The 12,117-nt window shown below is 35.9% G+C and overlaps 1 protein-coding gene across 2 annotated transcripts; it reads left to right on the forward strand.

The window, feature by feature from the left end:
- The first annotated feature begins 27 nt into the window (after positions 1 to 27).
- Positions 28 to 2,668, forward strand: LOC120263984. Of its 2 annotated transcripts, none has more exons than XM_039271969.1 (2): positions 28 to 149; positions 1,861 to 2,668. In XM_039271969.1, exon 2 carries the CDS (start codon positions 1,954 to 1,956, stop codon positions 2,473 to 2,475), a length of 522 nt encoding a protein of 173 aa, XP_039127903.1. In that variant the 5' UTR covers positions 28 to 149; positions 1,861 to 1,953; the 3' UTR covers positions 2,476 to 2,668. The 2 variants fall into 2 exon arrangements, with proteins under 2 accessions (XP_039127903.1, XP_039127904.1); XM_039271970.1 differs by having other exon boundaries at positions 47 to 201.
- Positions 2,669 to 12,117: the final 9,449 nt, after the last annotated feature.

Below are 12,117 nucleotides of genomic sequence, written 5' to 3' on the forward strand. Positions count from 1 at the left end.
TATCTTTAGATGGCGTCTCTCTCTCTCTCTCTCTCTCTCTCTCTCACGTCCCTATCCTTAGATGGCATAGTGGGGAAGATATCTATCTAGATGGAGTTTGGGCGGGTCCGCCAGACCGCCCAAGATGCCTAGACCACCCCCTCATTTTGGTAAAATACCTTCAAAATATCATCTTTGTGTTTTGTTTTTCTTGATTGAAAGGTATGATCTCTGGAGCAATTTGATAGCTTTTTTCTTTACCATTCACTGTTCTATAATCATCATCTTTGTGTTTTTTTCTTGATTGAAAGATATGATCTTTGTAGCAATTCGATAGTTTTTTTTTACCTTTCACTGTTCTGTAATCACCAGGAAGCTGTTGATTAGAATTTTGTGCCTTTTTACTTATATGGTTTATATTGATTCTAAATTTAGGAATTTGATCCCGTTTGTTGTTGACGAAGTTGATTTGTGGTGTGAGTTTTGGGATTCATTTTTGCTAGATCACTTCCAACCTTGCAGTTGGTTGAATCTATGTTTTACTAATTTAGATATTGATTCTAAATTTAGGATTTGGATCCTGTTTGTTGTTTGACTGATTGATGGAATATGAGTGTTCAGTGTTTTGATTTGGTGGATGATCAGATCATGAGAATTAGGGGAAATAAGTTTGCTGATCAAAAACGTTGATTTATCTATATTGTCTGAGAAATCTTTATTTTATGTGGTATGTATAATGTGTATCGACCAATGCAAGGATGGTATCTCCTTTCCATGTTGAGTGAGAGATCTAGGGATCAACTCCTTCTCACAATAGTTGGGTTGAGTGGTTTGGCCGCTTTATATTTAAAAAAAAATGTGTATCTAGATTTGATTTTAGATTTTCTATTTTAACATTGTTTATGTGCTTTGTATCGGCATGAATCTAAATTACCAGTGGTTATGCTTGGTGATTTACTGGAAAACATAGAGGGGCTAGGACTTGTTAGGCACAAATGTTAAGGTCCTTAAGATTTTTTTCAAATCAGGAGACCTGTGAATTCTCTGTCTAAATGTCTGTGATTATTTGAGTGGTTTTGATCAGCTTGACACTGTTTAGTTGTGATTGTGTTTATTGATAAGTGGATCATTGTCAATCCTTGTCTCTCAAATTTTTGTGATCTTTGATATTTTCTCAATGTTGTGGGTTTAGGGTTGATTGTTAATTGTCAACTAGTTTTCCTTCCATGTCAGACAATTTGTTGATTGACATATAATTCTTGTAGGTATAAAAAATCTATGCCTTCATGCACCGAGTGGTAGGCTTAATGTTTGAGGTCTATGATTCAAGTCTTGCATTGAGCTACTGACTATGCCACTGGTTGATATAACTGTTTTTTTTGTTCACTTGCTTGCCATACTATGTTAAATATTTGTCGTTTTGTGTTGCCACAATTATGGTTGATCATGCCGTATGATGATCTACTTAACTTTTGTCGCTTTGTTTTATAGTTGTTTCATTATTCGAGTTTCTGTCATTCTCATTCATCTTTTGTTGCTTTGTGCTGTCAAATGGTAATTTTAAGTAGTTTAAGGCATCTCTTTGTATATCAAGGGCAAAATTAAGAATAACTTAGTATGGTGCCTTTATTCCTTTAAATTATTAGGAATGAGAAAGAAAGCAGTTTTCTTGTGTTATAAAAAGCATATGAGACAGCCCTTTTCAGTTTTAAATAGCCTCTCTACGTTGATAAAGTTTCCTTTTCTTTTCCTTTCAATGCTGTGCATTAATTCTTTATTTTTTGTTTTTATAGTTCTGTATGCTTCACTCGGTTTTCTGGATACACTATCTGGTTAACTGTTTCTTTTTAATGTCATTGCTTTTTTTTTTTATTTTGTTAGGGCTTTTAGAATGCAGATGTTTGTTTTTGGGAGAACCAGTTAACTTGTGATCACCCAGTTCCATAGGAGCAAGTAAGTTATGCCTAGCAATTAATGTCGTTGTACAAAATTGTTCAAGAGTGGGATGATTCAGGTGGACTAGAGGCCTTTCAGAATGCAAAGTTCCGTTACTGGGCAAAGATCAACAACCGCCAATGTGACATTCCTCTGCCAGATCCAGTTCTGTACATAGATGAGGTTGACTATAATGCAGTTATTGATCCAGAAGTAGTAGTTGATCTGTTTGATGAGGCACAACAACCTGCCCCAAACAATCATTCACCCAAAACATCAAGACCTCAGGGAGACAGTAACAATGAAGCTGGTAGACCGTGTGGTAGGAATAAAGATGGAGTTGGCTGCTTTGGCTCGAGAAAGAGAAGCTCAAGGTTCAAGACCAATTTCTACCCAACAAATAGCAGCTGGAGAAATTTCAGAGGGAATCAAAATAGAATAGATCATAGTGAGCAAACAGTGTATGCTGGAAGACCAACAAGTCAGCAGTGGAAACCTACCAAATATATCGAATATGGAAATAATCAAGCATCTAATGATTGTGGTGCTTTGATTAATTAACTTAATTTTACAATAAAATATCTTGAGCACAGAATGCATGTTGGCAGGGCCTTGTAATGAATTTTTTTTTTCCAAGTGTATATAAATTCGTATAGGCATACAATGAGAATACTGTGATTTTGAGTGGTTGCTTCCTGTGAAATGTATACATATTATTAGAGTAACTGATTAATGAAAGTGGTCAATTGTGGTCTGTTTCTAAGGAATATTATATTCCTTACTTGTTCTTCTTTGGGAATGAGCCTTTGTTTAGCAGATAAGGCACTGTTTTAATATCTAGAGCAGATCACACTAATGGTCTATTAACTGTTGGGTCATTTCCATTTTTGGTCTTTCATCTACAAAATTTTTTGTTGAGGTACCTTAACTTGCTATTCTCTTCCAATTAGGTCGCCAGCATTGACGGCATTAACGGCGTACAGGCATGGCAAGTCATGTTACTAGCAACTCGCCACATCAGTACAATCGTGAGCTTGACGTGTGACTTTCTCTTCTTTCTTCCTCTCCCATAAGATCTTTAGAACTAATCTTTCATTTGTCTCTCAACTACACACAAAAAAACTCTTCACCGCTACCCCCTTGACGTTGAGTAGGAGAATAAGCAATTGCAGTAGTAGTGGCCAACATGATGGGTGCAATGGTGGCCGTGTAAATGAGGAGGTAATATTTCAAAAAGTTATTTCTTTATCAATACTACATGTATGCTAATATAAAGGCACCATATTGATCTTAACTTTGGATTACCCTCACAACTATATTTTCAGGCATCGTTCTGACCTATACAGCCACCATTTCTGCTATAGTTCTTATGATTGCTCACTTTCTTGCCCAACACCATAATTATGAGAAAAGAAATAGGAAGAGGTTTAGGGTTTTGAAGTTTTCACGGGAAAGCAAATAGGGTTTGAGCAACGATGAGGAGGAAGAAGGAAGAGGGAAAGTGAATAGGAGATGTTAGTCTTATAGAGTTCACAGGCGTACTGACGTAGTGAGTTTCCTGTCATGTGACTTGCCACTTCAGTACGCTATTAACACCGTCAGCATTGGTGACTTGATTGGAAAAAAATAATACTCAAATAGAATTTTTTGCAATTAGGTGGCTAGAATAAGAATGACTTAATAGTTACGTGACTATTTGTGTAGTTACACTAATATTTAATTAAATATGTCAAGGGCATTTTTTTTTGTTAAAATATGAGAGATAATCAACTAAATAAATCCAATCTATAAATCAAGAAAACAAGTCGGAAAGATTTATGATAGAAAATTATATTAAGAGGATAATGTTAAGCCAATAAAAAAACCCATATTTAATATTTTAAGTGTTAACTTCAATTTTAAATAATTTGGAGTGTTCTCTCAATTAAACAACTTTTAAATAGATCACTAATGCAAACAATTTATTAAATATATCTCCAAATTATAAAAAAAATTAAACTCTCTAGCCAGATTAATTTTTTTGAGAAAATTCATTGAATTTTTTTTTTTAAATTCTTTGTTGTTGCTCTCAACATCCTTGCCTATTATTACTCATTCAACAATTTTGAATGCACAAAATCTCATAAAAAACCTAAGAAATCTTGAACCCAAATGTAAATGGAGCAAAAATTGTTGAAAATATTAAAAAAAATCCCAAACAATCAGCAAAAATTATATTAGCAATTTTTTTTAATGATCTTTACCCCATCAATTTACCTGACAAACCCCATTACAATATATAGTAACATACATATCCACATGCCAAATCCTTGATAAATGAAAAAGTCAATTGGTTATGTATGTATGTATGGATGCACTCATGCACATTTGCATGCCTGTATATATACATTATATATATGTTTGCATGTATATGTGCAGTGTTTTTCCCTTGATTTTTAAAACTGATCCTGAGGCCAAGACTGAACAGCAAAGGATCCCTATAAAATGTCCCATTGGCAGTTGGCACCACTTTTCTCTTGCCACCACCTCTTCCAACATTCTTACATGTCTTCTAATGGCCTTTTCTTCTCCTCTTTCTTTTTCTTACTCGTTGCTGGCCCAAGATTCTATACAACACTTCTCTGTTTTCACACTAATCCCTGGTTATACCCCCGTTGCTTTGGATTCTCTTGGTTTTGTCTGGTGTTGTGTAAAATATGAGTGATCAAAAGGTAAAGTGTTTTGAAATCCTAGTTATGTTTAATTGCATTGTCTTTTCTACTTTAATGTGAAATTTTTATTGGATTTGAGTTGGTGGTCAGGTTTTGGAGATATTGATGAGTTTTAGTTATTTTGACCTTAGAAAGTTTTGGTTTTTATGCTGATTGTGTTGCAATTAGTAGAGGATTTGATTTCTATTGAGTTTGTATATGTATTTCCTTTGAATGTGTAAATTTAGGATTTCAAACTATTTGTGAAATAATTGGCAAATTATTCAGACATGGCAAGTGAATCTTCAATTTTGTTTTGATGTGAGGAAAAAAGTTCTATTTATATGAGTCTAGAGCAATGTCCTTAGTATCAAAGTGTTTTTTTGTATGCTTATCAACAAAATGAACCTTTGAAAATTGAAAATTGATTTGAATTCGAAAACATATCAAGCCAAAGAAAACATAGGAAGTGATATGCACTAGTTTTACAATTTAATTAAGAAGGCTTGAAAATTATACTCCAGTGATATGCACTAGTTTTGCAATTAAATTGAGAAAGCTAGAAAATTATAGAATTCATATAAATACATAGTTCAGGCCTTTGTTAAAAATTTAGTTAAGGTATAAATGCACTTTTGCTTCCAAACTATACTCTTATATTTTTTGACTCTTTGAAATAGACTTTTTGCTATAAGGATTAAAAGAAATCAATAATGGCAAAGGCAGACCTTTTTGAGTAATTTAGGTATCCTTCTTATCAAATCAAATCTTTGTTCATCTTAAGAAGCATTAATTTTCGAAGTAACAAAAGTGATTTTAGGGAACAAATAAATTGTTCAACTTTGTGATGCATTATAAATTGTCTTTAAGGTGTTACGAAAAATGCAAAGATGCATTGATTCATATCCACCTTTAAGACCTTTCTCTCAAAGGGTCACAACTAAATGAAAAGGTTCTTGTTAATGTGCATTAGTTTATACACAGTTCTTATCATAATAAATTAATATATAACTTGCTATATCCTTTATTCCTACACATATTTCCTCTCATCAATCTTAGAAACTATTTGACATTAATAAAGAGCAAAGGCGACCTACCAAAACTGTAAACACATAATTATATCCAAATTTATGGCATATTTTAAATGGAAGGTGGGGTTTAATTAACAAGTAAATTTTCCCAAATTAAAACAAGGAAGCTTGAACAAGTTTCTATATGGGTTTTTAACTTACCACCACTGAAAGAAATTGCTGCCTCCCATCATCTTCTAGTAATACCACCACGATCCTCTACTTCAATTCTTGTTTACTTGTTGCGTTGGATCAACTTTTGATGGTTTAACCTTGGTTAGTTGTATAATTATTGGTTACATTATACTTAAGATGACTCCCCCCCCCCTTTTTTTTAAAGCACCCTTAGAATAAAATTGTAAGAGATCAAATTCATTTTATTGTGATACTCTTCCTCTCTTTTGAACTCTTTCCTTTATAATGAATTTCTTTTTACCCATTTGTTATGAACGTCTACTTTTTGATGCTACATATCATGAGATATTATATACATTATTAGTCTTAACTGAAAACCTTTTTAATATGAATAGATGGTACTTTTGGAGAGCATATTTTGTCTTTTATGTTCTGTTTCAATGTTTTTCACAGAATACGGTAACCATGTTGTCAACTTTATTTGGTGAGAACTAACTTAAACGGTGGCAAGCAAAATAAAATCAAAAGGATGGGGTATTTTTTTAAAAGGCAGTGGCAAGTGGTATCTATATATCACCAAAAATACAACTTTCCCTTTCCCAAAACACATGTTCTCATTTTCCCAAAATTCATCTATCTCTTGTGTCTTTCAAAACCAAGGAGCTCTCTATCCCCATTTTTAGATGGCAGAGTGGGAAGGAGGATTATCAGGGGGGATTTCTAGTGGATCCTCTAGATCACCCAAGAATTCTAGCCTACTGCCTTTTCTTGGTAAATTCCTTTCAAAACATCACCCTTTTTGTTTTCTTGATTGGAAGATCTTATCTTCAGAGGAATTTGATGGTTTTGTTTATTTACTACTGTGTGATCTTTAAGAATTGTTCAGTTGATTGAAGTTTTGAGGGTTTTTTTCATTTTTGTTTTTTTTTAATGTTTTTAGTTGTAATGAATTTTTAAGTTGGGAATTTGATCCTTAAAGATTTTTATGAGTTGATGTAGTTGATTTTATCCTTTTTGTTTTTTTTCAAATGATGTTATGGATGTTGATTTTGGGAATTTGATCCTTTTTGTTGTAGTAAAGTTGATGGTAATAAATGAGTTTTGAGATTCACTATTGCTAGATCAATTTCAACATTTTCAGTTGGTTAAAGTTATCTGCTTTTTCACTGATTCTAAATTTGGGGGTTTGATACTGTTTGTTCTTTGATGGAGTTGATGATGGAGCATGAATGTTTGTTGTTTTGATTTTGGTAGGTTTACTTCAGAATTGTTGTTTAAAATATATGCATTAGAAAGATTCAGGGTGAGCTTTTGGAAGAACTTGGTTTGTAGATCTAAAACAGTGATTTGATGTTTGTGGTTGTTCAGAAATCTTTATAATGTGGTGTGGTTTACTTCTGAATGCTATAGTTTTTGTTATATTTTATTTTCCAAGTTATTGGAGTGAAGATGTTCATTCTTCGGGAGAAGTAGTTCTTTGTTTATGAATGCCCAGGTACATGGCAGCAACTAGGTCATGCCAAGCTATTTATGTCTTTGTTGTACAAAAATTTTAAAGAGTGGGTTGATTTAGCTGGATTAGAGGCTTTTTAGGATGTAAAGATCCACTACTGGGCAAAGATTAACAACCACAAATGTAGCATTCCTTTGCCAAATCCAGATGTTGTTGACCATAAGACTGTTAATGATCCAGAGATAATGGCAGATTTATGTATTGGGCCCACAACAACCTGCTGGGCATTAGGCTCTTTCCACTATAAGAATGTCAAAAATTCTGCAGGTTGGGATGTGAGTGGTGCTTCTATCAGTAAATGGGCTGATAACATCCCCAATAAAGGTATTGATAGTTCCTCCAGTGTGGTTTGTGGGTTATAGAGAACACTCAAACACTCATAGAAATCTCACACAAACCAACAAAGAAAAAGACACACGACGTTGGTAACCCAGTTCGGCGTCCACTCGCCTACGTCTAGGGGGCCAAGCCCGGAGATAAACAATTCACTAAAAGAGGTGAAAAATAGATGAGTATAAACACTTGTCACTCACTCTCCCAACAATAAAGATCACTACCCTCTCTAGATTGTCTAGTGCTCACATACTCTCCTCCACTAGTCACACACAATCTCAGAGCAAGATAGCTTGTATAGACGCCTTAACGTCCCAAATATAGTACATACCTCTTTTAGAATCTCCGCGGCTACTAATTTAAAAATCTTCCAAAATTAGCTGTTGTAACTCCTATTGTAACATGAATAGCAACATGGCCCTGACTGCTGAGTTGATTGAGTTCTGGTTACGTTGCGGATAACCTCAAGACCCATCAACCTCTTGGTCATGCTTAGTCCGAGTCGATGCAGCCAAATCTCCTGATCCCAACTGCCATCAACTAGCCTATCTCCTCAGTTCCTGATCACACAGTCCCCTCGCAAGGGGCGCACGTCCTTGTGCGTCTTCATGAAACTTACCAAACTTGATCTTCAATTCATCCAAATTTGGTCTTCAAATCTTCCCAAGAAAGATGCTTAATCAATCATCTCAATCATGCCAACAATAGGCATGTCTTCAAATCTTGCCCTTAATAGTTCTCAATCATCCTCATTAAGGTTTCTTCAAATCATACCATCAATAGTTCTTCAATCATACCATTGATAGGTATTTCTTCAATTAAGCTCCATTCATATTTAGTCTTCAATCAAATCACCTAAATATGGTCTCGATATGATCTTGTCTTCAAATTATAACACCATGCCAAAAATAGCTCCACCAAGATCTTCAAGATTATTGCCTCCAAGTCAAGACTCCTTACCATGTCATCATGTTTAGCCATGTCATCAATTTTTCCATGTCACACAGGTTGCCACGTTACCTTGACTATGTGTGAAATCATGCCACTTATAGTGCGGTTGCACTAACAGGCATATATATAAATTCCAAACAATGTGAAACAAGGAAGAATGATACAAGAAGAAATTGCAGCTGCTTTGATTTTCTGAAGGCAACAACATCAAAGTACTGGAAAAATTCTCCAAGAAATTAGAACCTAACTGATCAGAATGAGCATACAATTTATGTAGGAAAACCCACAAGTCCACAGTGGAAATCCACCTTATCTTTTGGCCGAGGAAATAATCAAGCATGAAATGATTATTGTGCATCATTGCGATGCAATTCATGTACTTCTTATTGCAATGTGGAACCTCTTAGCTTTGTATAATAATATCCTGAGCTTACACTAAGCCTAGGAGAATTTTTTTTTTGGCTTTGTATCATAATTTTTCTTATATATAAATTATGAGTGTTTGATACTGAGTGTTTGCTTTGATACCGAGTGTTATTTAGTGAAGTATTGAATGACTCTAGCTTTGTAAAATAATATCTTAAACTTGAATTAATCCCATAAGAAGGTATGTTTTTAAATTACTAGGACTTGTTTAGTAACAGAAATACTTTTTTTAATTTGGAATGCATTTGATTTTTTTTTTTTTTTTTGATGAAAGAACCCCATGGGCTATTTATTGAAAATAACAAAGTACAAGAAAAGAAACAACAGCCAACAACGAGGCTAAAGAGACAAGAAAGCTAAGACTCAAACAAAACTTAAAACGAAAATCCAGAGCTTTCCAGGCATTTCATGATCCACCTAGGAAGCTCTCGGCCAAGAAGGAATAGCGTTAGGACATGAAGATTGAGTCCAAGTGAGGCAAGCCTAAAGGCGGGGGTATTCCAAGAAATAGGGATGACGTGTAAACCCGGGCCGCCGGCCATGTTTAATAACTAACTAATATCTTCAATGACAGGAGTAATGCGCCAATCAAAAGGAAGTGAAGGGGAACGGATTAAATCAGCGACCTCCTAGTTGGCAATAAAGATACGTTGAGTCCGAACATCTCGATCTATTGAAATACGAATTGCATTAGACAGCACCTGAAGGTCCGCAATAAGAGCATTCGGTGCAGCCACAACCCCACTACCTGCAAGTGAAATGGAATAGTTAGATGTTGAGAAGAAGAAAACGAAACCACCTACCTTAGACACAGCGTTCCAACATCCCGCAGCAAAGAGGAAAAGACTAGTGGTGCCGGGGAAATTATTAAGGATCATTCTTTTGCCCAGAAGGTTCGAAGAAGCCCGAGAAAAATCTTTCACGTGAGCAACAACCCTGCAAGCAATAAGATTAGTATTTGGAGGAATCTGTTTAAATATCGCCTCACAACGGGCTTTCCAAATATACCAGGCCGAGGCAGCAATTATAGAGGTGATAAAGTTTGAGTGCTAATAATCAGAAAGCCAAACCCCTGAACCAAAACCATTAGGGAAAGTGAGACTTTTCTGACACATGCTACTTACCTGATTCCAGACATCACGAGCTTTGTGACAATGAATAAATAAGTGGTCGGTAGTCTCAAAATCAAGGCCGCACAAATAACAAGCACATATGGGGCCCAGTTTAAGGTTGTGCAAATGCTCACAAGTATTAAGACGTCCAAGGAACACCAGCCAGAGAAAATGTTTAACTCTTGGAGCCACCTACAACCGCCAAAGCAAACTCCACCCACTCCAAAAATCAACCAAAGGGTTTTGCTTATTTAAGTGGTGATAGATGGACCAAGAGAGCCTGTTACCATAGGACTCATGGAACCAAGTCCAGAAATTAGTAGAATTGGGATCAAGGGTGCCCAAAGAAAAAGCAAATTCTTAAAAATTATCACCGAAGAGGAGTTTCAGAGATTGGGTATTCCAGTGATTCACTAGGCCAAACTCAGAGAGGCTCAAGTGCTCGAGGTTGGAATCCATATTCAAGAAGGTGGGTTTGAAGGCAAGAGGCACTTCAAAAACACCACGGATCATACATTAGAGAAGTACTCACTCGATTCGCAGACTTAATCCAAAGAAAAAGGTTTAAGGACTTTAGCAAGATTGGAAAGACCACTGAAAAACCAAGAGCACTTGGGAGGAATCGAAAGTGTCGCTGTAAATTAATAGGGTCGTACTTTAAGATTCACAATGTCAACTCCACAAAGCCTCATCATGATTTAAGAGCTTAAATACATTCTTGGCCATAAGAGCATGTTTTGAGACCAAAAGATTCCTAAAATCAAGACCCCCCCTCAGATTTATCAACAGTCATGCGATCCCAGGCAACAACATGGATGTCCTTTCGATTGCCACCTTTGTGCCAATAGAAATCCCTGACCAGCTTAGAAATCTCAGAAAGCACAGAGTCCGGGATTGGATAAACTGACAAATAATAGGTGGGAATGGAAATAATAGAGGATTTGATCAAAGTGGCTTTAGCAGCAGGAGATAAAGTAGAATATTTCCGCCTAGCACACATTCTACGAATGTTATCAACCATTGAGCCAAATGAGGCTACATGAAGCTTCCTAGGGGAAATCTGAACACCAAGATAAATAAAAGGAAATGAAGCAGGACTAAAACGAAGGATAGCACAGATACTAGACGCAACACGCTTATTGAACCAGGAAGGAAAAAAAATTTTGAATTTACAATCATTAGGGCGCTGCCCAGTAAGATTGGCATAAATGGAGAGACAAAGATGAATATTCCTAGCACAAGACCTAGTGGCACGGGAAACCAGAATTAGATCATCCGCATACATTAGATGGTTAAAATCATTGTGAAGATTCGAATTGAAACTAGGAATGAGATCATTATGGAGAGAAAAATTGAGTAAGGAAGTAAGATTCTGGGAGACCAGGATGAACAGGTAGGAGGAAAGGGGATCACCCTGACGGATACCCCTAGACGCGGAAATCCAAGGAGTAGGGGAGCTATTGATAAGGAAGGAGAAGGTGCTGGAACCAATACATGTCTTAATCCAAGAGATCCAAATATTCAGGAAATTCATCTTGGCTAAGGTGGCAAGAATTGCAGTCCAGCTAATGGTGTCATAGGCTTTTTCAATATCTATTTTGATTATCATCTTAGGGGGTCAGTAATATCATTCTCAATAGAGTGTGTAACTTCCTGAACAATAATGATATTGTCAAAAGAACTCCGACCCGAAACAAACCCCACCTGCTCTCTACCGATGATATTCGGGAGAACAGATACGAGTCGATTGGCGAGGAGTTTAGTGACAATTTTATAGCAAACATTGCACAGAGAGATCGGCCGATAATCAGACACGGAAAAGGGGCTTAATTTTTTAGGGATTAGGGCAACGAAGGTCTTACCCCACGAACGGGGTAAAATGGAATGGGTATAGAAGAATTCCACAGCCGAAAAAATATGTTCCCCAATAACCGGACAAAAGAAACAATAGAATTCAACATTAAATTCATCAG

The sequence above is a fragment of the Dioscorea cayenensis genome, chromosome 6, assembly GCF_009730915.1.
Source record: "Dioscorea cayenensis subsp. rotundata cultivar TDr96_F1 chromosome 6, TDr96_F1_v2_PseudoChromosome.rev07_lg8_w22 25.fasta, whole genome shotgun sequence".
Classification (NCBI taxonomy): Eukaryota; Viridiplantae; Streptophyta; class Magnoliopsida; order Dioscoreales; family Dioscoreaceae; genus Dioscorea; species Dioscorea cayenensis.

Coding starts and splice junctions, on each gene's coding strand:
- LOC120263984 (XM_039271969.1), top strand. CDS start 1,954: ATGTCGTTGTACAAAATTGTTCAAGAGTGGGATGATTCAGGTGGACTA.